The sequence below is a fragment of the Rhinatrema bivittatum genome, chromosome 7 (genome assembly GCF_901001135.1).
Source record: "Rhinatrema bivittatum chromosome 7, aRhiBiv1.1, whole genome shotgun sequence".
Lineage (NCBI taxonomy): Eukaryota > Metazoa > Chordata > Amphibia > Gymnophiona > Rhinatrematidae > Rhinatrema > Rhinatrema bivittatum.
In genome coordinates, this window is record NC_042621.1 from 257,105,578 (window position 1) to 257,132,911 (window position 27,334).

Below are 27,334 nucleotides of genomic sequence, written 5' to 3' on the forward strand. Positions count from 1 at the left end.
AGACACAATAAACATGTTTCAATGAACACTGTGAAACCCCAGTGCATATTCCTTTCTTATCTCCAGGATCCACTGATCCAAAGTGATTTCGATCCACCTCTGATAAAAGAGAGAAAGAGACGTCCCCCTATTTCCTGTGCCCGGGGATGGGTCGGGAAACCTTCAATGGGAGGCTTGGGAGGTTCCACCACCCGATCTTACACCTCTTCTGGGTTGTCAGGGTCGTAAGGACTAAGACTCACCGAACGGTCGAGTCCCCTGAAGGTTGCTCCTCTACAGGGTAAAACGCTTGGATCCTCTAGCACAATCTCTCATGTGAAGGGAGCGCAGTGCCTGCTTCTTATCCTCCAGCAAATGAGGAACTGGAGATTCACCCCATTTACTGGCCAGTTTCTCCAAATCACAGCCAAACAAAAGCGAGTCATTAACAGGCAATGCGGTGAGGTTAGCCCTGGAAGTTGCATCAGCCGACCAATATCTCAACCATAACTGATGCCTGGCCGCTACTATCAAAGCCACCCTCTGGCTGAAGTGCGAACCAAATCACAGCCTGCCTCCGCCAAGAAGGCAGCAGCTGGTTCCACAACTGCCCTGGAGTTTACCCCAGAGTCATCAACCTCCTGGGAGAGAAGCAAACAAGAGCGAGCCATCAAGGAATAACAAGAAGCAATCTACAAGGTAATTGCGATATAATTTGTACCCTGATATAGCACTGTCCCATTGGTTATCCTCCTTCCACCAAGTCTCTGTGATGCCAATTATGTCAATCTCATCATTTGCTGCTATACACTCTAACTCTCCCATCTTACTACTTAGACTTCTGGCATTGGCATACAGACATTTCAAAGTGTGTTTTTTGCTTGTTTTAACAACCTGCTTTTCAGTTGTTTGGGATAATTCGGAAATCATTAGCTTTGGTGATTTTTTACATATAGGTATATGAACTATGTTTGCATTTAATGGAACCTCTCTGTTGCGATGTCCTAACTCTCCTGTTTCATTAGTATCCTTCAAGGATACATTTCTCCGAACCATGCACTGCTGAGTGACTGTCGGCTTTCCCCCTTGTTCTAGTTTAAAAGCTGCTCTATCTCCTTTTTGAAAGTTAGTGCCAGCAGTTTGGTTCCACTCTGGTTAAGGTGGAGCCCATCCTTTCGGAAAAGTCTCCCCTTTCCCCAAAGGTTTCCCCAGTTCCTTACAAAGCTGAATCCCTCTTCCTTGCACCATCGTCTCATCCACGCATTGAAACTCTGGAGCTCTGCCTGCCTCTGGGGACCTGCACATGGAACAGGAAGCATTTCAGAGAATGCCACCCTGGCGGTTCTGGATTTCAGCTTCCTTGAAAGATTGAAGTCTCTTTTATTTCCAAAAGATTTTAGAACGGTTTTACAAACTCTTGTTTTATCAAAATTAGATTACAGTAATTCGATGTTTGCAGGCCTACCAGCGAAAGTTACAAGACTGTTACAAATGTTATAGAACTCTGCGTCCAGACTTTTAACCGAAACTAGAAGATCTGACCATATTAAGCCAATATTAAAGGACCTTCATTGGTTGCCTGTTAAATACAGAGCACAACACAAAGTTCTATCACTAATCCACAAAACTCTCTACAATAATAAGATTGAATGGTTAACCTCAGCATTACATTTTCATATTCCAACAGGCCTTCCATGATTTTTAACTGAATGATTTTATACCCTTTTTAGTATTTGTATTTATTTATCTTATTACTGCTCTTACTTTTCTGAATCTTTAACCGTTTAAATTTTAATTTTAACTATTTTATTATTTTAATGGTTTTATTATTTTATTATGACATTATGTATTTATATCTTTTCATTTAACTTTGGAAATGTGAATATTTTTATTTGTTAACAAATGTAAACCAATGTGATATGTTCTCATGAAATACCAGTATATAAAAATTAATAAATAAAACAAATAAATAAGAAAAAAACTGAAAGGTGCAGCTGTAAAGGTTAAAAGTGCACAACAGATGCGGCCATTTGCTGCTGTGCCGGCGCACGCAACTTGCTCCTGCTCAGAAGTAGGCGCAAAAGGTAGGACAATGAATTTGGGGGGGATTTAGGATAGGGGGAGGGCACGATAGGGGAAGGGGAAGGGAGGTCAGGCTAGGGTGTTGTGAAGTTTCCTCCCAGTCCGCACCTTAATTGGAGTGGACTGGGGGGGAACTGGGGAAAGCCCTGATGCATCGCCACGCGTATTTGCAAATCTCTACCCCCCTTGCGCACGCTGACCTGGCATTCTATAACATGCACGCTGCCGGCTAGCGCAGGCCTGCTCCCCCGTTTCGGCCCCCCGCCCCTCATCTTCTAAAGTATCGCAGGCCTGCGATACTTTAGAAAATGAGGCCCTAAGTCTGATGTCCCATTAATAGTTGTTTTATAGGTAGAAGGCGCATGCAGTGAGAATTTAAAAGATGTTCCATGAAGAGATTAAGTTTTGTCTACAGACCTGTTGCCAGGAATCTGTGTGTGGCTAGCAAAAGCTGTGGAGAAATCTTCACCCTCATCTCACTGTCAGACAGCTTGAAGAGAGAGAAATCATGCTGCTTTCTTTCTCTGTGAGGGATTCTCTGTTTTTTCCGATTATCTGCTGTATAAACAGAGACCAAAACAGTACATAAGACAAGAGCAACACTGTAGAGATTCATCAGTTATGAGATCAAAAACATGATATTGAAAGTATTACACATTTTTAACACAATGTTTGTTATTTTGGTTTACCAACAAAGTATTTCAGTATACAAATTTTTGGGTCAATATTCAAAATAGTTTCTCTGGCCCAGTTCAGGTCTCAGCTGGACAAACCTAGGGTTTTAAATATGTCCCTCACCCCTGCTGACCGAATACATTTTATTTGGGTAAGCCATTACTCTGCTAAAACTTATCTGGATAAAATAAAAAAAGGTGTTCTAAGAGAGCTGGGTAGTGCCAAATATCAGTGCTATCAGCTAAATATATCCAGCTAAGTCTTTTCATGCTCAGAGCAGATCTAAAGTCATCCAGGTACATGTATTCTGTTAGCTCTATAACTATGTTAATGCTATTTCACATTTGGCTTCTTTAAATTTCTCCCTTAATTATTTTCTTTGCTCCCTCCCTCATTTATACTGCTTGGATTTGGAGGATGGTATTATGATTATCGCCTTATTTAATTTTCTACTATTTTATTTTATTTTATTTATTTGTACGGTTTTTTTATACCGTTGCACAGAAAATTCCATCACTACAGTTCATAATAAAATATTCGAAAATAAATACATAAAAAATTGGAATAAAAGCTTACAACATATTATTACAAATTAGCTTAATATAAACAGACTTATCTAAACTTAATAAAAATTACTTAAAATAACATAAAAGATGAAAAAAGAAAAATATTTGTGGTTCAGCTTGTGGTTTGGCTATCTCTCTCATAGGCCTATTGGAAAAGCCACATTTTTAGTTCTTTTCTAAATCTTTTCTTATCTTGTTGAAGCCTCAATTCCAGTGGTAATTTATTCCATAATCTTGGTCCTGTGATTGAGAAAGAGCGAATGATGGCAGATATGTCTAAACTAATAAAGGAACAAACTTCTCAAATAGTGAATCTGGGGAGAAAATTGGATTTGGTGTCTGGGGACAGTTTTCGTGCACAACAAGAACAGGCACAAGCCACTGAGGCACTAAAGCAGAAAGTGAGAAAATTACAGGATACATCTATAAACCTAGTGCGAGACTCTTTAGTTTCCTCAAGGCGTCTAGAAGCTGTGGAAAATTCACTTAGACATTTAAACATCAGACTCTTAAACTTCCCCAAGATTTTGGGTGAAATACCTTTTGTGACTTTTAAAAAATATCTCCAAGAGGCCTTAAAGATTCCACTTGAGCAAATACCTCCAGTAAAAAAGATCAGTTTCTTAACTCAAAGAACTGGTAATGTTTCCTTAAGAGAAGAGAATAGGCCTGATCTCTCCAATCTTACCCAGTATTTGGAAAATTCAGAAGTAGAAGTAATAGAGAGAGCTGTTTTGTTTATTTCATTATATTCGGAACAGGACTTTAGTCTTATAATGAGAGCTTATTTTAAGAATATGAAGGAATTGTATTTAGGTCAACTGATCCGTTTATTTCCTGATTTATCTCGGCCGACTCAGATGCGAAGAAAAGTTTTCTTAACTATGAGAGTGGAAGTGTTGGCACTAGGAGCAATTTTTCATCTTCGTTACCCATGTAGATGTGTGGTAAAAATTTCCAATAATGTATATGTTTTCTTTAACCCAGACCACTTCAGAGAATTCCTTGTTTGTTTATTTATTTATTTATTTAGATTCTTTTTTATACCGAAGTATAGCGAGGAGCCTTCACTCCGGTGTACAATGAACAACTTCATACATTAAACATTTTTAACAGAGGATATAAACTTAAACATCAGTGTTAACAATAACATCTCAGCAAAGGAGAGTGATAAGAAACATTATTAGAAAACGTAACTATAGTAAGTATCATAAATTTGGGTTTTCTTAAGAAAAGGTGAATATTAGTTAAGAATATGGAGAAGTCAGAAAGGAGAGGAAGAGTGATGAAAAAAAGAGAAATAAAAGTGAAGGGGTTGTGGAAATTATAGTGGTAAGGTTCAAGGTGAAAAATGGGAGAAAAGAGAGAGTGGACAGAATGGGAAGAGTTAAGTAGAAGGAAGTCAAGATAGTATGAGAGGGTAATCCTTGTTAGTAAAAGCCAACCTCCTCCCATTGTAGAATAAAAAAAAAAGAACAAATTTAATCTGTGTAGGAACTATGTCAAATGTTTCCTTGATTATTGACTTAGATATCTTCTCAATTATAGTAAATACGTCCCCCCAAAGTTGTCTATATAGATTTGAGATATAAAAATATGAGGAGTATGTCTAGAGTCATATGATATATGTTTATTTGATTTTCCTGGGTTTTTTTTACCTGTATCTCATGAAAAATGTTTCAAACAAACGGGCCGATACAGTAAAAAACGCGGGAGAGCGGGCGACCGCCCGCTCTCCCGGCATGCGCACAGGACACTCTCCTGTGCGCGCGATACAGTAAGTTAATTTATTTAAAATTAGGCCCGGCGGTAAAAAGAGGCGCTAGGGACACTAGCACGTCCCTAGCGCCTCTTTTTGGACAGGAGCGGCGGCTGTCAGCGGGTTTGACAGCCGACGCTCAATTTTGCCGGCGTCTGTTCTCGAGCCAGCTGACAGCCACGGGCTCGGAAACCGGACGCCAGCAAAATTGAGCGTCCGGTTTTCGGCCCGACAGCCACAGGCCGAATTCAAAATTTTTTTTTTTGTTACTTTTTTTTACTCTTCAGGACCTCCGACTTAATATCGCTATGATATTAAGTCGGAGGGTGCACAGAAAAGCAGTTTTTACTGCTTTTCTGTGCACTTTCCCGGTGCCGGAAGAAATTAGCGCCGACCTTTGGGTCGGCGCTAATTTCTGAAAGTAAAATGTGCGGCTTGGCTGCACATTTTTCTTTCTGAATCTCATGTGCATACCTAATAGGGCCATCAACATGCATTTGCATGTTGAGGGCACTATTAGGTGCCGCGGGTTGGATGCACGTTTTCTTCCCCTTACTGAATAAGGGGTAAGGGAAAATGCGCAATCAAGAGCAGGCTAACAGTGCACGTTATAAAATCCAGGGTCGGCATGCGCAAGGGGGTGCACACATGTGCACCTTGCGCGCGCCGAGCCCTAGGGGAGGCCCAATGGATTTTCCCGTTCCCCCCCCCCCCCCCACCTTTCCCTTCCTTCCCCTATCTAACCCACCCCCCAGCCCTAGCTAAATCCCACTCCCTACCTTATTTTGTTGAGTTACGCATGCCGGCTGTCTGCCGGCGCGGCAGGCCCCAACACAGGCTGCTGTGACGGGGCACTCGACTAAGTCCCCGGACCGCAGCCCCACCCACTTCCCCGCCCATTTTTGCAAGCCCCAGGACATATGCACGTCCCGAGGCTTCTGCGCGCCGCCGAGCCTATGCAAAATAAGCTCGGCGCACGCAGGGGGGGTTTTAAGGGTTACGTGCGTAACTTACGCACGTAACCCTTTTAAAATCCGCCCCATAATGTTTTGTATGTTATTTGCTCTATCGGTAGCCAATATAGTTCTTTCAACACTGGAATGATGTGGTCTCTCTTTCTTGTATTTGTTAAAATGCGAGCTGCTGTGTTTTGTAATATTTGTAGCGAGCGCAGAGTTGATTTTGGAAGGCCTAACATCGCTGAATTACAATAATCCAATCCAGTGAATATCATAATTTACAGTACAGATCTAAAATTCTCTTGGGAAAGTAATGGCCTCAGACGTCTTAACATCATTAGTTTTGCAAAACCTTCTTTAACTTTTTTTGAAATATGTGCTTTAAAATTTAGCTCAGTGTCTATAAATAGGCCTAAATTCCTCGTTGTATTGACTTTTTAAAAATTTAGATTGTTGAGATCTGTTTCATATACTGGAATCCATATGTTTCTGTGACAAAGGAATTTATTTTTTTATTTTGGGAAATCTATAAATAAAAAAGTTGCTTTGCAAATATCCTCAATAGAGGCTGAGAGGGAGAATGCCATTGAAGTTGTATTTGCTCAAATTTGATGAGCTTTTTACTTTATTTGGTAGGTCTATGCCTGCATCTTTATAACAAAAGATAATGCAATCAAGATAGCCAAGACAAGAGTGTTTGTATTCCAAATGGACAATCTTGTTTGGCTCATAGGAGATGAACAACAGATACTTTCCTTTGTGGCTTAGTTCTTTCTAAGTAAAACAGCAGAGCTCTTCTGCAGTCTAATGTGTGGAAAGCTAGCTCTGCTTTGCTGCAAAAAAGTCTTGGAAAAAATGAAGGAAGGACTATAGATTGATTCAAATGGAACTGGAAAAGCTATCTTTGGTAGAAATTTAGGATGAGTTCTCAGTACTACACTGCTTTTTAATATTTGAGTATGCAGGGTGGGGGTGGGATCTTTACTACCAGAACTTGGAGTTAACTCACTCTGGGGTAGATTTTCAAAACTTACGTGCATGCGCTACCCAGCACACACACATGGATGCACGATTTTATAACATGTGCACGTGCATGTTATTAAATTTCGGGTCGGCGCACACAAGGGGTGGGGGGGGGGGTGTATAAATTTGCTAATACGCGTGGCGAAGCATCGGGGCCTTCCCCAGTTCCCTCCCAGTCCACTCCAATTAAGGAGCGGACTGGGAGGGAACTTCCTAACCCCCTACCCTAACCTCCCTTCCCCTTCCTCTATCCTGCCCTCCCCCATCCCTATCCTAACTACCCCAGTTTTTTGTTTTACCTTTTGCTCCTGCCAAGGAGCAGAAGCAAGTTGCGCGCGCCAGCATCCTGCCGGCGCACAATCCCCTAGCACACCAGCAAATGGCCGCTGTGCCGGGTGCCTCTAGCCCCGCCCTGCCCCCCAGACCGCCCCATTTTAAAGCCCTGCACTTACACGCGTCCTGGGGTTTACACACGTGGCTGGGCCCGTTTGAAAATTAGCCCGGCGCGCGTAAGGCCCGGCCATGCGCGTAAACCCCAGGATTTATGCACGCCGGGGTTTTAAAATCTACCCCTCTATGAGCAGAAGTAACTGCTATGAGAAAGAGAACTTTCCAAGTCAGGAATCTGATCTTGTTAGATGCCATCAGCTCAAATGAAGAATATATCAATATTGACAAACTAGGCTTAAGTCCCACTGAGAAGGATGGACTTTTATAAGAAGATGAATATGAAAAAGGCCTTCAATATATTTGGGAAGAAGGGACACTGGTAGACCTTCTGATGGATGGTGTGCTGCAACAGCACTCAGATGTACACTAATCAAGTTGGATTTTATTCTGATTTAGATAGGTGAAGAAGATATGTTAGGAACACAGATTCTCACATTGAAAATGATTCTGGTTTTAAGAGTTACACCAAACAGAGAATCTTTTCTATTTGAAGTTGTATGAACTTCTAGTAGATGGATTCCTTGCTGCCAGTAACACTGTTTTGATGTAGATAAAGATATGGCATTCAACAGTCTGCTCTCAACATCCATGCTCTAAATGCTAGAGACTGGAAGTAGGGGTGAAGAAGAAGCGATTGAATTATATTAGGAGATATGGAAAAACTTTTACGTGAATTGGTTAAGCTACAGCCACTTTTGAAGCCACAGAGGCAAGGCTGGGTGTGGTCAAAAAGAGCTATGACCATCTTCCCTTTGTCTCTTTGTAACTTGTAAAATGCTTTAGCAAATAGAGGAATAAGAGATGTATATTTTAAATTTTCCAGCCAAGAGAATGTAAATGAATCCTATGCTATAGCATTTCGGGCTGGTCTTTTGGAACAGTATACTGCAAATTTGTGATTGAAGAAAGCTACAAACAGATTCATTCGGGGAGCTTCCCACTGTTGGAAAATATTTTGAAGGGGCTCATGGTGAAGAGACCATTTTTGAGGTTGAAGATGACAGCTCAGGGAACCTGTTATGTTGCTGAGTTTTCCCAGGAACTGCATTGCATTGAGGTGAATAATTCTCTGTATTGCCCAAGTTTATATTTTAATTACTCCTTGATACAACTTCAATGATCCTGTTCCCCACTGCTTTTTTATGTAATACATTGTTACAATATCGTCTGTTTCAATCTGAAGCACTTTTATTGTTATGAATAGTTTGAAACTTACGTTGGCTTTGAAAATGGCTTTCAATTCCAGAATATTTATGTGAAATTTTTGTTCCTGTTTCTACCACGTCCCTTGAAAACAGATTGTTCCTAAATGTGCTCCCCAATCTTGATTGTAAGCATCCATGGTCAAGGTTTCTTGAATCGGAGGAGGATGGAACAATAGAAGATTAGGTGGTTGAAGCCACCATTCTAGAGCTGTAAAAGGGGAAGAAACTGCAGCATCTTGCATGATAGCAATTGGAAATGTTGAGAACACTGGCATTTTCTCATGTGCAGCCTTGCAAAAGGTGTTACATAAACTGTGGCTTCCATCTTACCAAGTAACTCCATAAATCTTTTGGCTGATACTGATCTCTGGTTGTGAAATGAACGCACTAAGGGGGTCATTCTCTAATGCTATTGCACGCGAAAAGGGACTTTTCACGTGCAATAGCTAGCTTGGGGAGGAGTCGGGGCGGAGTCGCCCCGGAAGAGGAGGAGTCGGGGCTGACACTGTGGATACATCACTGGCGGCAAACGGAAAGACTCCTTATCGCCGCCAGCTATTGCAGGACCATCCCCCACTTCGCCCCCCCCCCGCCCCCCATTACCGCCGGATTCAAATCCATGCCTAAATGTGTTAGACAGATCATTTGTTGAAGAGGAAGGAAGGCTTGAATATCCAGTCTAGGTGATGAAATAGTGTTAAGTGGGACTTGTCATAGTTGAGGACAAATCTCAGTGCGAATTGAGGACGAATCTCAGTGCGAATTGTGAATATTGAACATATTGCCCACTTTTGTCTATATCAGATTACATATAATTTGGCTTATTTTAATGATCCATAATAGCCAACAATCTTAAGTATGGAAAAAAAAAGACATTGTTCTGCCTTACGTAGGCCGCTACCACTACTAGTTATTCTGTAAAGACCTATGGGGCTGCTGAAAGACCAAAAAGGAGAACTTTGTATTGGTAACTTTCATCATCTGTTGTTAATCTGAGATACTTCCTTTGAATTGGATGGATGGAAAATGCTTGTATGCATCTCTGAGATCTGATATGGTTAACCAATTGTTTACTTCTAGATGAGGAAGGATGGTAGCAAGGGAGTTCATTTTGAACTTTTCTCTTTGAGATACATGTTCAGTTCTTTCAAATCATAATGCCTCTATATTTCTCCATGGTGAGACTGCACCTTGAATACTGTGTGCAGTTCTGGTCACCGCATCTCAAAAAGGATATATCTACACTGGAGAAAGTTCAGAGAAGGCAACCAAAATGATAAGGGGCATGGATTGGCTGCCCTATGTGGAAAGACTAAAGAAGTTAGGGCTGTTCAGTTTGGAGAAGAGACGACTGAGGGGGGGATATAATACAAGTCTACAAAATCATGAAAGGACTTGAACAAGTTAATGTAAATCGGTTATTTACTCTCTCAGATAATAGAAGGACCAGGGGGCACTCCATGAAATTAGCAAGTAGCTCATTTAAAACAAATCGAAGAAATTCTTTTTCACTCAGCATATAGTTAAGCACTGGAATTCATTGCCAGAGGATGTGGTTACAGCAGTTAGTGTAACTGGGTTTTAAAAAGTTTTGGATAAGTTCCTAGAGGATAAATCCATAAACTACTATGACAGTAATTAATAAGCAATAGTAGCTTGTGATCTATCTAATGTTTGGGTACTTGCCAGGTACTAGTGACATGGATTGGCCACTGCTGGAAACAGGATACTGGGCTTGATGGACCCTTGGTCTGACCCAGTATGGCATATCTTATGTTCCAAGTTCAGAATAGGATAAAGGCTACAATTTTTTGGATATTAGGAAGAATCTTGAAATAGAAACCCTTATTCCTCTGTCACTGAAACTGGTTCTATGGCATGTGCCAACAACAGAGAGGCTAGTTCTGCAATCCAAAATGGGAAACATAAGTGGAAGGGTCTGGAAGTTTAACCTGCAGTCCCTGAAAATGATGTTAAGGACCTAGCAGTCCATGATAGTAAAATTGTAGTCGTCTCCACACTGGAAAGTGCTTTGTTGAGATGAGTACTTTGTAGTCAAAATCCAGGTGTGGTTTTTGATTGGACTGCTGTGAGATTTTAGTTAAGGCCATGGCCTGTTTTACACTTGCTGTTGCTGCAGTTGAAGATTTTGAAACCATTGTCTTTGACATGCGTAAAATAAAACTATTTCTTGCATGACTGAGGCTATGGTGGCTGTAGTCGGAGCCTAACATTGTACACTGCTCTTTTATGAAGTTACCTATGTCTTTCACCTTATCACCAAATAAATTGTTTCTGTACAAGAGGCATCAGCTAACTTATGTGCATTTTCTCTTAGACCTGAAGCCCTCAGCCATGCTAGTCTTCTAGCAGCTATGGCTATGGCTGAGTATCCAGACCAGGCTTAACCAAACTATGACCTGGGAGCCAGAATATGGCCTGCCAAATCTTTCTATGTGGTTTGCCAGCTGCTAACTTCTTCTGTTCTCAGCAAGTATAAGCATTTTTAAAACTTGCGGGTCAGCTCTGCTAATCTTGCGATGCACGAGATTAGCAGAGTCAATCTATGAGTTTCTATGTGCAAGAGGAGAAGGACGAGCTGGCCAACTGCAGCAAAAAGCTCTCTTCACTGCTCCCTGAAGTAGGAGAAAGAGTGTGCAATCACAACAAGGATCCTACCCTTCCTGAGGCAGAAGAAAAAGAGACAACTGTGGGACAAACAACCTTCCCTCCCCCCACCCCAGGAAGAAGAGAAGGCAAGTGCAGCAAGGACATCCTCCACTCCTCCACCAGTAGGAAAAAGAGTGGGTGATCACAGCAAGGACAACTTTGGCTCTGGAGACAGGAAGAAGAGTGGGCAGGGACAGCATATCCTACCCACTGGAGGAAGAGCACTTTGTTTATGGTTCCGGAGACCTCCATTTTATTTATCTTTATTTTATTTTAAAACATATATATCCTGCAAGCTCACAGCTTTTTGGCTCCAAACCAGGAAGCAGGAACAGAGAGACTGATCCTGATTCCACAGAGGTGGATTTTTGTTTCACCAACCCAGGAGGAGATCCACTGGCTGGTGGCTGGCCTGACTGGGAAAGCTGTTCAGAACAATGGATAAGTAGATAATGTCCCTTTTCATTTTTAAATATGCATCCCATTGTTTGGGAGAAGGGGGCATACTGGTGACTTTTGGGAATTTGGGCTCAAGGGCTACTAAAGGGTGCATTTTTAACTCTTCATTCTTCTTCCAGCATTTGCCCCCTCTTTATTTATTCCTATCCTTCCCTCTCTCCTACTTCCCTATCCCCAACCTCTCGCTATAACTTCCCGTTTACTCCCTTCTTATTTCCTACCCCTCTAACCACTCCCCTCTAACCTCTACCCTCCCTTTTCTTTATCCTTCTCTTTCTTCTACTCCTCTACTCCCTCCAGGGCTAGAAAAATCCTGGAAACTAGGTAACCTGGGAGCCTAAACATTTGCACCTGATGCTTAAAATTTTGAAAAGCAAGCAATAAATGAAAAAAGAATAGAAGTATACAAAATAAACTAAAAAACAGCATACTAAGGAAATAAATTCCAAAAAATAGCACAACAGAATGAAAAAGTGAGAAAAAAAATTAAGGAAGAAAATTTCCCTGGCTCCTAAAAACTTTGGATGGGCACTTAAAATTTATAAATATATTATTTCTATCCTCGATCCCCCTTTTCTCTACCTTTGTATCCCCTCTACCTCCTCTTAAAAGTTATCTGTCTAAATGGCAAAAATGTCATATTCAGTGATTTATCTGACTAAATTCTAGACAGATAACTTGGGAGCAGGTGGGATGCATTTTGGGGAGGGACAGAATTAGCCGGGTAATTTATCCAGTCATGCCCCTGACCTGCCCCAAAGTTAGCTGGATAAACTTATCTGGCTAACTTGAATATACCCTAATTAGTAGAGCTACACAATGGTGGTAAATGTACCTCACATAGATAATCCTGATCAGTCTTTTGTGGGAAGTCTTTGATTTTCTCTATTAGTTTTAGTAAATGTGCATGTTTGATATCTTTGTATTTTGCATAGTACAAGAGCAAACTAATTTCTGGTTTTTTTCTCCAGTGTTGGATTGCATGCAAAACATGGTTTCTTGGGGTTTTCATTTCAGATTTTGCCTGTACATTTGTATTTCTAGTTTGTGGTCACTTACTCTATTTGGCAAGAGTCTGTCTGTGTTTTGCATATGTGGCCAAACTAAGGTGATCTGCAAAATGTAGGTTCTGTGTAGAAATCAACAGCAGTTCAGCTTGTTCTGTTTTCTAATTTCTACTTCCCAATAGGAGTTTCTAAAGGAGAGTATATTTGGAACTCCTATACAGATCAGGATCAAGAATTTAGCCTGATCCACCTGTAGGGAGATATCTCATGTTTCCCACTGAATCATTAAATATGAATCATAATAGCCAAGAAACTGGTAGACCCCAAGCACTGTCATAGCAAGAGAAAATCTTTTACCCAGGTGAACTTTAAAATTGCACTGCAGCTAGGTAGAGAGTGCATCAAGCTAGGTCAAGAGTACATTGTACAAATCTCATCTTTTTATACCTTTCATTGCTCCAAATCACATAAAATCTTCACCAATGTCTACTGTACTGTTCATACCTCTGACTGTGCAAGTAACACTGCCCCCCCCCCCCCCAGCTTGGCATTCATACATGGCAATTCTCCCCCCAAAGAAATGGGGAGGAGGAAGAAGACCTTTAATGTGGCAGGACCCCCCCCCCCCTAAGTAATGGGGAAGGGGAAAGAAGACCTGCAATGCATCAAAAAACCTTCTACTCACCACTTGGTTATGCATGAGATTATGCATATTCTTCAGCTGGGAATTATAAGACAGGGGGAAAAAGAAGGGAGAGGGAGCTACGGTCCCCCTGGAGAAAGTGACCCTGAAACCAGAGAAGGAAGGTACAAACCCTGAACACAAACCCTGAGAGAAAACCTTGAGAGCGGATCCTAAGAGTGACCCTGAAACCTGTGCCGAAGCATCCCTGAAAGCTAAAGGGAGACCAGAAGCAAACCAGCAGTCTCTGCTATCAAGAAGGAAGAAGACTAGGTGTGGCCCAAAGACCGGACAGACGAGATGCCAACTCAGTTTTGGAGACTGGGACAAAATCTGAGACGTGGAGGGGCAAGGGCACACCCAGACAACCCAGCAAGTACCAGAGCCAGTCTTTCTGGGACTGTCTGCCTGCTCTGCCAGTACCAAGCCGAGGAAGCAAGTCCTTCCCTGCACACATTCTCCAGCCAGAGCCTGCTTCAGAGGTGAACAGAGGTATCGCCTGAAGTTGGAATCCGGGGTAAGTAAGTTAGCCATAAGTATTAATATATTAAGCAGGCTAAGGTTTATGGCATGTATGAAATCACCTATGGTACAGAACTTTCTTTAGGTAAAACTGACGCTTAGTGACCAGGATGTTAGAGACAGGAAAGACTAATGCTTAGTGACCAGGATGTTAGAGACAGGAATTGTTGTTATTTTCTAAATGTTATATCATACCAAATCTGATAAATAAGTCTATTTCTTGGGAGAATACACATTGTCTTTTTCCTAAATTAAGATTGCAAGTATGATGGGAGGGCAGCTGGCAAAGTCCTGTAGCAGACAAATCCCTGCACCCCTAAACTTGCTTACACACTTTAAGATAGCCCAGAAGGGAATTCTGGTCCTAGGATGCTTCCCTAAGCAGGAAAATAAGAAGTAGACCCAGGAAGAAAACGGAGGTCCTGAGAATGAGGAAAAGGCAGCCGTTTCTACAAGACGAACCTTTTTTTGTAACCTTTTGATTTAGCAATGCTGAGGTGAGCAGACCTTTTCTGCCTTTTTTCTGTTATACTGCAAATAAAGCTGATTCAGTGGAGAAAGGGACGAAGTCCAGGCTACTCTCTCCTTTGGCAAGCCAAGACCACTTGTACTTTATCACATAAGGATGGTAGAAGTAGGATTTATGTTCTAAGCACCTGTACAGAGCAGAGTCCCATGCTAAAAAGAAAAGAAACATTTTGTAACCTGTTTCTGCTCTAAGTGTCTGCACAGAGTAGAGACCTCTTGTAAAGCATTTCTTCCCTAAGCACCAGCACAAAGCAGAGAACCATGTTAAAAAGAAAAACTTTTTTTTTCTTGCGGCTTGGCTGCAGCAAAAGCCCTGAAATTACATACAGCAGATCAAGTGGGCTAGATCCGCCTAGATAGTGAGGGACATAGAGTGAGACAGATTCAGACAGGCTAGGATTTTTTTCTGTTTCAAAAGACTAGTGAAGAGTTTTTCTTGCTGTGTTTTTGAGTAGTACGTAACCACTACCAATCCATCAAAAATGGGGGTAATCAAAATCCAATCGCACTGCACAACCCACATTAAATGATTTCTAACATATGCTGTCTTTTAAATTTTATTACATCTTAACCTCTTTTAAAAAAATTTACCAAAAATAATCACTGATTTAAAAATCAACTTCAAACTCGCTTTTCACATCCAAAATGTTTTTTAAAGACTGTAAGGTGATGTTTCATAAAATTTTGGAGCACTATCCCGGTATACCTTAATTATATCCCTTTTATTATTTTTATCAAAAAAGATTTTTTTGTTTATGTGTCCATGTGCCATATTTTTGAGCATAACAGGCAGCGAATTGTGAGCATTTTTAAATCAATTGATGGACTCAAACAGATGACGGTGGAGAGCTGAGATGTGCAGCGGTCAAGTGGCTTACGCTGATGAAGAAGTAATTCGAAACTGGGCCTCGCTGGGGCAAATTTTCCATTGTTGTATGGAAGTCTCAGGATCTAAGCTCAAGCTAACTAACATTCAGAACAACATTTGCCTAAGTAACTATTTGATGTCTTTAGAGCTTTGAATGTTCAGCTGGTGAACTGTTCCTATCTTTGTTTTGAACTTTTCACATTTTTATAATCAAATTAAATATATAGCCAAAATAAGAAACTCGGTAGTCTGAGAGAGTAAAACACACTTTCTTATAAATACCAAACTAATATTGGAAAACTTTAGGTGTGGGAGTCTAGAAATGCTCTCAATTGAAATGGCTCAAAATATACATAATTTTGTTCTTGAAATCTTATGCAACATTTGCATGGGAAACGCAGCTGAAACTGCGCTCCCTTCTGCAAAGCTTCTGCTCTCATTGAAAGAAACAACTTTCTCTTGACTTAAGTAGCACCAAACTTTATGTCCATAAAACAACACTTGGCTGTTTCTGAAGAAATGTCTAAAAATATTATTCTTATCCATAAGAAAAGCGAATGATACCAGCAATGGTCTCCTTCTTGCAATAACTAAATCTTGCGAGGTCTCAAGCAATGCTGTTATATCCAGTGACACTACTGGATCCTCTAGATTTTCTGGATTTACTTCACCGTATGGAAGGTAATATGCTTTAATTATTACTGGTTTCATACCTTAGGGCATCTTTAATATCTGTGAAACATAAAAGACTCAAAGCTTTCAAGCAACATCGATGTTGCCTAGAAAGAACTTGGTGCAAACATCCAAACTCTTATCTCCCTGGCCCACTACAGAGCAGCGCTCCATAAATATGGATCATCAATTAATTCTGTTAAAAGAGATTTTTATTCAGATAAGATTCATAAATTTCAGTTCAAACCTAAAATACTATTTGCATATGTTTCAGAACTTATAAAGTCCAAAGCGGGTACGCTATCGTCTGAAAACTTGAAAAATAAAACTAATGAATTTGCCACTTTCTTCACTGAAAAAAATCCAAAAAATTTTAAATAGTCTAGATACTCAACCTAAACAAGCCATCACTTTACCGTTCAATTCTTCCGTTAGAAGGTCGTCATTTGACATGGTATCCTCCATAGAAATTGCTAACATTCTAAAAAAGATGAATCCTGCAAGTCATCCACATGATGCTATCTCTATAAAATTGCTTCAATCTCTACGAGATATCGTAGCACGATCTCTGACACACATTATTCATATTTCCCTGGAAGAAGGAATATTTCCCAACTCCTTAAAATGCGCAGTGTCAAGCACATTTTTAAAAAAGCCCAATTAGATCCGGATAATCTGGCAAACTATCGCCCTATCTCTAAACTTTCTTTTCTTTCTAAATTATTAGAAAAAGTAGTAAATCACCAACTTATGGATCATTTGGAAAACAACCAGCTACTTTATCCGTCACAATTTGGTTTTTGGAAATCACATAATACTGAAACCCTATTGATTTCCCTTTCTGATATCATACTTAGAGGCCTATATCAAAGCAATTCATACTTATTAATCCTACTTGACATATCGGCGGCATTAGAACATAAGAACATAAGAAAATGCCATACTGGGTCAGACCAAGGGTCCATCAAGCCCAGCATCCTGTTTCCAACAGTGGCCAATCCAGGCCATAAGAACCTGGCAAGTACCCAAAAACTAAGTCTATTCCATGTAACCATTGCTAATGGCAGTGGCTATTCTCTAAGTGAACTTAATAGCAAGTAATGGACTTCTCCTCCAAGAACTTATCCAATCCTTTTTTAAACACAGCTATACTAACTGCACTAACCACATTCTCTGGCAACAAATTCCAGAGTTTAATTGTGCGTTGAGTAAAAAAGAACTTTCTCCGATTAGTTTTAAATGTGCCCCATGCTAACTTCATGGAGTGCCCCCTAGTCTTTCTATTATCCAAAAGAGTAAATAACCGATTCACATCTACCCATTCTAGACCTCTCATGATTTTAAACACCTCTATCATATCCCCCCTCAGTCGTCTCTTCTCCAAGCTGAAAAGTCCTAACCTCTTTAGTCTTTCCTCATAGGGGAGTTGTTCCATTCCCCTTATCATTTTGGTAGCCCTTCTCTGTACCTTCTCCATCGCAATTATATATTTTTTGAGATGCGGCGACCAGAATTGTACACAGTATTCAAGGTGCGGTCTCACCATGGAGCGATACAGAGGCATTATGACATTTTCCGTTTTATTCACCATTCCTTTTCTAATAATTCCCAACATTCTGTTTGCTTTTTTAACTGCCGCAGCACACTGCACCGACGATTTCAGTGTGTTATCCACTATGACACCTAGATCTCTTTCTTGGGTTGTAGCACCTAATATGGAACCCAACATTGTGTAATTATAGCATGGGTTATTTTTCCCTATATGCATCACTTTGCACTTATCCACATTAAATTTCATCTGCCATTTGGATGCCCAATTTTCCAGTCTCACAAGGTCTTCCTGCAATTTATCACAATCTGCTTGTGATTTAACTACTCTGAACAATTTTGTGTCATCTGCAAATTTGATTATCTCACTGTCGTATTTCTTTCCAGATCATTTATAAATATATTGATACCATCATTCACAAATCCTTGCTCCTAAGACTCCAGGAAATTGGGTTAACAGTCTCAACCCTTGCATGGTTTAAATCTCACTCGTCGTATTTCTTTCCAGATCATTTATAAATATATTGATACCATCAATCATGAATCCTTGCTCCTAAGACTCCAGGAAATTGGGTTAACAGTCTCAACCCTTGCATGGTTTAAATCCTATCTTACCAATAGATGTTTTAAAGTGAAATTAGGAACGATGGAGTCCAACACAGTTAATCTTCTCACTGGGGTTCCTCAGGGTTCCTTCTTATCGCCCACGCTTTTTAATATATATATGGCCCCACTTTGCAAATTTTTATCAGGCCTAGGACTGGTTCACTTTTTAAATGCTAATGATGTACAGATTCTGTTGCCAATTAAAGACTCATTACAATCAACCCTGAAATTATGGGAAATATATTTTACAGCCAAAAAACAATTGCTCACCCACATGTCACTTTCACTAAATAATTCTAAAATGGAAATTCTCATTATTTCTAACAAAGTTACAGAAAAGATTGTAACAGACATTAGTCTTAGTCCTCCTTCTTACAATATAATACATGAAGTTAGAGATCTTGGCTGTATTTTGGATACAGAACTGAATATGAAAACTTTTATAAAAGCCGTAACTGTTGAGGATTAGTGGACCCTTGGGCCGGCCGTGCGGATGAAGATTAGATGAGAAGAGAACTCCGCTGAGATGATATGGCCAGGAAGCGGCAAGGAACCAGGAGACCAATCAGGAGCTTCGCCACTGGAAGCCCGCGATCCTCTGGGAGAAGCCCGTGAGGATCCTGGACGCTGGGACTTAGGAGTGGTCTCCAGTAGCAGAAGTCCAACAGAGTGGAGAACAGTCAGAGGATTTGAACTGGCAGCAGGCAAAAGAAACAGTCTACGAACCAAAACAGGAACCAGAAAGTCAGTCAGTCCGAGGGCTGGAAAGCAGGAACTGAATTGGAGACTGGAACTGGCAAGGAAGCAGGATAAGAAGGACAGCAACAGTCACTCCTTTGAAAGAACACTGTTGCAAAGCAACGACTTCAGTCAGACGCCAGATTAAAACATTCTGCTGACATCTGACGTCATCTCGGCACCCGGCCTCGATTTCATTCCCCTGCACTCCCAACTGCCTCCCCTTGTGTCTGCGCGTGCCTAAGGGGGGCGGAGCTCTGAGAAGCTGCCGCGGAGAGGATTGAGAAGGCCTGAAAAACAGTCGTGGGACCCCAGAGCGGAGGAAGGTAAGAACCCGGTCGCAAGTCCAGTGACCGGGACTGGAACAGTAACCAAGGAAGGTTTTTATAAATTACAAATTTTTAAAAAGCTGAAAACATTCCCACACAGTAATGGCTTCCGCACTGTCCTACAGGCTCTTAAGAACATAAGAACATGCCATACTGGGTCAGACCAAGGGTCCATCAAGCCCAGCATCCTGTTTCTAACAGTGGCCAATCCAGGCCATAAGAACCTGGCAAGTACCCAAAAACTAAGTCTATTCCATTTTACCGTTGCTAATGGCAGTGGCTATTCTCTAAGGGGCGGATTTTCAGAGCCCTGCTCGCGTAAATCCGCCCAAAACCGGGCGGATTTACGCGAGCAGGGCCCTGCGCGCCGGGAAGCCTATTTTACATAGGCCTCCCGGCGCGCGCACGAGCCCCGGGACTCGCGTAAGTCCCGGGGTTCTCGGAGGGGGGCGTGTCGGGGGCGTGTCGGGGGCGGGCCCGGTCGTCGCGGCGTTCCGGGGGCGTGTCGGCAGCGTTTTGGGGGCGGGTACGGGGGCGTGGCTACGGCCCGGGGGCGTGGCCGCGCCCTCCGTACCCGCCCCCAGGTCGCGGCCCGGCGCGCAGCAGGCCCGCTGGCGCGCGGGGATTTACGTCTCCCTCCGGGAGGCGTAAATCCCCCGACAAAGGTAAGGGGGGGGTGTAGACAGGGCCGGGTGGGTGGGTTAGATAGGGGAAGGGAGGGTAAGGTGAGGGGAGGGCAAAGGAAAGTTCCCTCCGAGGCCGCTCCGATTTCGGAGCGGCCTCGGAGGGAACGGGGGGAGGCAGCGCGGCTCGGCGCGCGCAGGCTATACAAAATCGATAGCCTTGCGCGCGCCGATCCAGGATTTTAGTGGATACGCGCGGCTCCACGCGTATCTACTAAAATCCAGCGTACTTTTGCTTGAGTCTGATGCGCAAGCAAAAGTAGGCTGATCGCGCTTCTTTTAAAATCTACCCCCTAGTGAACTTAATAGCAGGTAATGGACTTTTCCTCTAAGAACTTATCCAATCCTTTTTTAAACAAAGCTATACTAACTGCACTAACCACAACCTCTGGCAACAAATTCCAGAGTTTAATTGTGCGTTGAGTAAAAAAGAACTTTCTCCGATTAGTTTTAAATGTGCCCCATGCTAACTTCATGGAGTGCCCCCTAGTCTTTCTATTATCCGAAAAAGTAAATAACCGATTCACATCTACCCGTTCTAGACCTCTCATGATTTTAAACATCTCTATCATATCCCCCCTCAGCCGTATCTTCTCCAAGCTGAAAAGTCCTAACCTCTTTAGTCTTTCCTCATAGGGGAGCTGTTACATTCCCCTTATCATTTTGGTAGCCCTTCTCTGTACCTTCTCCATCGCAATTATATCTTTTTTGAGATGTGGCGACCAGAATTGTACATAGTATTCAAGGTACGGTCTCACCATGGAGCGATACAGAGGCATTATGATATTTTCCGTTTTATTCACCATTCCCTTTCTAATAATTCCCAACATTCTGTTTGCTTTTTTGACTGCCACAGCACACTGAAGCAACAATTTCAATGTGTTATCCACTATGACGCCTAGATCTCTTTCTTGGGTTGTAGCACCTAATATGGAACCCAACATTTTGTAATTATAGCATGGGTTATTTTTCCCTATATGCATCACCTTGCACTTATCCACATTAAATTTCATTTGCCATTTGGATGCCCAATTTTCCAGTCTCACAAGGTCTTCCTGCAATTTATCACAATCTGCTTGTGATTTAACTACTCTGAACAATTTTGTATCATCTGCAAATTTGATTACCTCACTTGTCGTATTTCTTTCCAGATCATTTATAAATATATTGAAAAGTAAGGCTCCCAATACAGATCCCTGAGGCACTCCACTGTCCACTCCCTTCCACTGAAAAAAATTGTCCATTTAATCCTACTCTCTGTTTCCTGTCTTTTAGCCAGTTTGCAATCCAGGAAAGGACATTGCCACCTATCCCATGACTTTTTACTTTTCCTAGAAGCCTCTCATGAGGAACTTTGTCAAACACCTTCTGAAAATCCAAGTATACTACAACTACCGGTTCACCTTTAATTACATGTTTATTAACTCCTTTAAAAAAGTGAAGCAGATTTGTGAGGCAAGACTTGCCTTGGGTAAAGCCATGCTGACTTTGTTCCATTAAACCATGTCTTTCTATATGTTCTGTGATTTTGATGTTTAGAACACTTTCCACTATTTTTCCTGGCACTGAAGTCAGGCTAACCAGTCTGTAGTTTCTCGGATCGCCCCTGGAGCCCTTTTTAAATATTGGGGTTACATTAGCTATCCTCCAGTCTTCAGGTACAATGGATGATTTTAATGGTAGGTTACAAATTTTTACTAATAGGTCTGAAATTTCATTTTTTAGTTCCTTCAGAACTCTGGGGTGTATACCATCCGGTCCAGGTGATTTACTACTCTTCAGTTTGTCAATCAGGTCTACCACATCTACTAGGTTCACTGTGATTTGATTCAGTCCATCTGAATCATTACCCATGAAAACCTTCTCCATTACTGGGCCACAGCATCCTGCACCTTTGAGCCAAAGAGGTTGTCCCCTACACATGCCAAGTCAACTAGTTTTTCCTGGACCTCAGGCCTGAGGTCCGAGGCCTTCAACCATGCCCAGCGACGTGCACTTATTCCTGAGGCCGCTACCCTGGAAGCAGTTTCAAAATTATCGTAAGCAGCTCAGACCTCGTGTTTTCCAGCTTCTAGCCCTTTGTGTATGATGGCTTGAGCTGCTTCTTGATATTGCTGCGGAAAAGAAGTTGAGAGATCTTGCATCTGTTTTCACAGATTTCTCTGGTATTGCGTCATATATAGCGGATATGATGCAATCCTTGAATTGAGCATGGCTCCCTGATAGACTTTCCTGCCCAATGAGTCCAGGAATCTGTGATCCTTAGTAAGGAGGAGTGGAAGAATGAGGTCTTATTCTCTTAGACTTCTTTTGTGCAGACTCAACAACAACTGATTGATGTGGCAGTTGTGATTTTTGGTACCCAGGGACATTCTAAACTAAATAAGTGGTTTCCACTCTTTTGTTTGTGGATGGGATGGAGCATGGATGTTCCCAGAGTCTGTGCTGTAATTCTAACAGTTCTTCGTGGACAGGGATGGCCAAAACTTCTTTTGGAGGGTCCACGAACTGTAGGACTTCCAAGGTTTGTTGTCTTGTGTCCTCTTCTGATATCAAAGTAAATGGTATGGTGTCTGCCATATCCTTAACAAAATTAGTGAAGGATAAATCTTCCGGTGGGGATTTCTTCTTTCCGGAGGAGGAGAAGGGTCAGACATAAAACTCTCAGAAGAAGTATCTGTGTATCTGTCTTCCCAGGATTCGTATGGGTCTTCTCGATCTGGAGAAGTGGGAGAAGACCTTGGTGGCTGAAAAAGCCCTGAAGGACCTGGCTGTGGATCATCCAGCGGTATCCGTCCAGGGACGTCTTCATGTGGCTTAGCTGGAATCGACGATTGCATTGAACCTGTTCATGAGAAGCTGGAACAACGCTAATTCTGGCTGTCCTGGGGCCCCAGGCACTGACATCGGCATCGATAGGACTGGTTCCGGCATTGGACCAGGTATCGGCGATGGTAGAGGCATCGGCGTCAATGGCAGCCTCGGTGTCGGTGCATGTAATGGCTTCAGTATTGGTACCAGCATCGGTGTAGGCACCAGCATCGGCGGGAGCACCGGCATCAGTGCAGGCACCGGCGCCGGTGAGGGCACCGGTATCGACGTCAGCGAGGGCATCGATGGTCCTTCAATGCTTGGAGCACTGCTTGACGGATAAAATCTGTCAATTCCTCCGTGATAGCTGGTGCAGGCAGAGCAGCTACACGTGGTGGCGGTGGAGGTGTTATTGGTCCTTCCACAGAGCCCTGTGGAGGTTCGATGATCGGTGCATCGAGAGGAGGTGAAGGCCTCGGCGTCGAAGACCTCGGTGTTTCTTGAAGTCGAGGCCGTTTTGCGGTTGATTTCTCTGGGGAGACAAGCGCCTCCGGGATCGATGGGTGACAATGCCGATGGCGATGCTTTGGTCGATGTTCCGCCGCTGACCTTGTCGATGCCACGGATGGGGTCGGCGATGAACGATCCCCCAAGCCTTCCGGATGACGTTTTTTGAGTATTAAACGTTTCGAAACTCTGGCCGGAGACGATTGAGTAGACGTCGACAGGGAAGGCAAGAGTTATAGATGGAATAAATGTTCCATCTTTTCTTGGCTGGCCTTTCGACCCTTCGCGGTCATTTCAGCACACTTGGGACAGGATGTTACATCGTGTGTTTGACCTAAACAAAGGACACACTCAAGGTGTGGATCTGTAATGGACATAGTCCTATTACAATTGGGACATTTTTTAAATCCCGTGGCCATATTTTCGTCGACAGCCGTCGATGAAATGAGAGAAAATATTTCTACTCAAGAGAGTAAAAAAGAGACTAAATTTACTCGCCAGCTGGTGGTAACATGAGAGACCCCGATGTGGGAGAGAAAATAAATGTTTTTTTAAATCTGATTTTTAGTCAGACAGTATGTGAGAAAACTCACCCAGGCTCCTGCTCCACGATTCCTACAGCAGCGCGGAAAAACAAAGACTGAAGGGAGACACCTGTGGCAGAGAATATCATGGCATGCTGGGCATGCTCAGTGGGTTCAGAGTGCCAATCAAAAGTTTCTAGAAACTTTGACAGAAGGTTTTCCGCAATAGGGCTCCATCAATGATGTCACCCATATGTGAGGACTAGCATCCTGCTTGTCCTGGGATAATGTTTAGTCACCTCGCTTTACTGCTATTGGGTGCAAAAGTTGGCAGCGAAAACATCGCAGTGGTGCGAAGGCTGCCGGCTTTCGCAGGCCCACCCCCCCACTCCCCGTTTTCGCTGGATTCACCATTACGTGATAGAATGGTGAATCCAGGCCTACGTTTGACGCTGAAAACTGGCCTACATCTAGATGAATAAAATATGTCTGGCTACATTTCAGTCTGTTATTTGTACAGCTGATGTTGTACAGATACATTTAGTTGGTTAGTGTGGAAATGTGGTCCGACTGCCAAAATCAAAGATCTGTCCTGGGAATGCCTCCAGACCTAACCCTTTTCTAACCAGCTAAATTTATGAGCCTTGAGATTTTATGCAAACACAGTTATCCAATCAGGGAAGTGGTGAGGAATTTTTAATCAATTAAATTTTTCCAGCTCCACCCCTTAGTGAATCGGGCCCTACATATTTTTTTAATTCTTTAAGTAGTTCCCTCTCGCTTCCCATGAACCTCTGAAAGAAGTCAAATTCAGAAAAAAGTCAAAATTGTACTCAGTGATTTGACTGTTTTATGCAGTGCATGTAACATCAGCTGTGACTCCATAGCTAATATAGAACAAACAGATCCTGTGTGCGAATCTTACTAAAATGACTGCTCACGGGGTTTGGATGGGGGGGAGAGGAATTCTAAAAAAAAAAAATACTGTTTTTAAAGAATTTCAAAACTAATAACCAGTACAATTCTTAAATGATTTTTTTTTTTTTATTTAACTTCTTTTACTATACTGATACTCAAGACGAGGTCTTATCGTACCGGTTTACAATATAACAGGGGGAAACCAATTAACAGCTAAGTGGAAAGGTAAAGTTACATTAAACAGGGAGCGAAAACATGGGAGATGGAAAACAGGAGAGATTTTAAACGATAACAACTGGAGAGTGATAAAGATTAACGAAAACAATATAGTAGCAAGACATAAACAGATTTATCTTAGGCGATTATTAACATAATATATCTGGGAGGAGGAGAATAGGGGAGGTGAGCGGGGGGGGGGGGGTGTTTGGGCAGGGACTGGAGATGGGGAGGGACTGATGATATAGAGAATATATGTATATGCGTTATGTGCATTTCTGAAATACTACATAATATGCAGAGAGTACATATTTCTTTAGATGGCAAATGTGGGCACTTGAATGGCAAATAAACTACAACATTCTGGGGAATTATATCAGAAACTGCTAAGATGATTCAAATTCTTATTAGTCACCTCTTTAACTTGTCCATTAAACAGGTTTGATAGGAAGGAGTAAGCTTAAATATGTCTTACCAGTGCGTCATTTTAGCTTCCCTCAGCTAGGAAGATTTCTACCATACAGGAAAAAGCGCATTCTAACATAAGAAGCCTCAAAGTTATAAATATGAATATAAATAAATAAAACAATGTGCCTTATCTGACAGGTTCAAGGTGGCGTACCTATACAAACAAAATGAGCTAAACAAATTTGCTTAAGAGACTCAATGATTGCAGCTATGAACACTTACTGTAAAGATCTGTTTCATCCAGAATCTCAGATTTTATGATTTCTTCTATAATATCCTCCAGTGTAATGATTCCCATTACTTCATAAAATGGGTCTCCCTCACCTTCATTATTAACCCTCTGAACAATTGCCAAGTGTGATTTACCTAGAATCAACACAGTAAATAGAAAAAAGTGAATTATAAATCATATACAGTATCAATTCCATTTCCAATCATTTAGCTTAAATTCTTGAGTTATAACTACAGCATCAGGTCAGTACTGTAGACTGAAGAAATACATAAAATTATGAAACAAAGACCACAAGGCCCATCTAGTCTGCCTATTCCTGATGCAATACCACAGAGCTTATCCAGTCTCAGGCTTTAGCCTCATACCCTGTAAGACAGCAGTCAACCTGGGTTGAAAACTGATTTGGTTTGTAATAAATACTGTAACATAGTAAGGAAAAAGATGCTAGCAATAGGTTTTCAACTGTGACCTCTCAAAGTAAGATTATTCCCTTAGATTTGAAAAGTTGCGCGTCCATGTACATGCGCTACCTGGCATGCGCACATGGATGCGCCGATTTTATAACATGCGTGTGTGCCACATAGCGCGCACACATGGACGCACACAAGGGCCACGCACACGTGTGCTGGATTTTATAATCTGCGCTCGCACATGCGGGTGGCGCATGCAAGAGGTGGAGGATTTAGGCAATTCCCGCACGGCAACGCATCCTGGCCTTCCCCAGTTCCCTCCCAGTCCACTCCAATTAAGGAGTGGACAGAGAGGGACCTTCCCCACCTCACCTTCCCTACCCTTCCCCTCTCCTCACCACCCCCTAAATCCAAGTTTTGGGATTTTTTTTTACCTTTCTTCAGCAACTTACTTCAGCTCCCGAGCTGAAGTAAGTTCCACATTCTGGGACAGCACAGCTCTGGGACACCAAACAAAGGCGCTGTCCCAGCCTGCCCCTGCCCCGCCCCTCCAGCCCGCCCCTTCCAAGAGGCCGGGAACTTGAACATGTACCGAGCTTTACACACATGGCCGGGCCTCTTGGAAAATTCGCACAGAGCGCATAAGGCCCAGCCACACACGTAAAGGCCGGAATTTACGCACGACAGGCATTTAAAATCTGCCTGTTAATGTACTTAAAGGGAACTTTAGGAATACAGAAGAATGGAAAACATTTGAAATTAGGATGATCAAACACTTTGAAACAAACACAAAAGGACTTAATAAGGACATTGGCTCTCTCTCTCCCATTACCATTTATAAGCCCTTTCAACTGTGAAGTTTTACTGTCTGGTCACCTCTGGCATTCTCCACCCCCACTTCAGCTTCTCCATCCCCTTTCCTTTATTGAATTGTAATGACATATGCAGGTAGATCAAGACATAAGTAAATGATTGTGTACTATTTAAACCCAGTACAACTGCACTGTTTCTTCACAGTCCTGATAAAGAGAGGATAACTCAAAAGCTGGTTACAGATGTATTAAGTTAATCCAATTAAAAAATATTGCCTACAACTTGTTTGCTGACCTCAAATTCAACTGTGACCCTAAAAACTTAAAGACCAAATTCTGTCTCTTCCCTCCTATGTATACAAAAAGGCAGCTTTTGCCTTAGTCGAGTCTGTTTCTTGACTGTAATGCACACATGCACAGCCTGCA

General features: G+C 42.1%; 1 protein-coding gene across 1 annotated transcript in view; it reads right to left on the reverse strand.

The window, feature by feature from the left end:
• Window positions 1-2,470: 2,470 nt before the first annotated feature.
• The window catches only part of CNNM1 (cyclin and CBS domain divalent metal cation transport mediator 1), a 79,291-nt gene continuing 54,427 nt past the window's right edge, over window positions 2,471-27,334 (reverse strand). The window contains exons 2-3 of the mRNA XM_029610729.1: window positions 25,677-25,820; window positions 2,471-2,619 (exon numbers count right to left, since the gene is read on the reverse strand). Coding sequence (XP_029466589.1) covers window positions 2,471-2,619; window positions 25,677-25,820 — 293 coding nt within the window. The remainder of the gene's footprint in view (window positions 2,620-25,676; window positions 25,821-27,334) is intronic.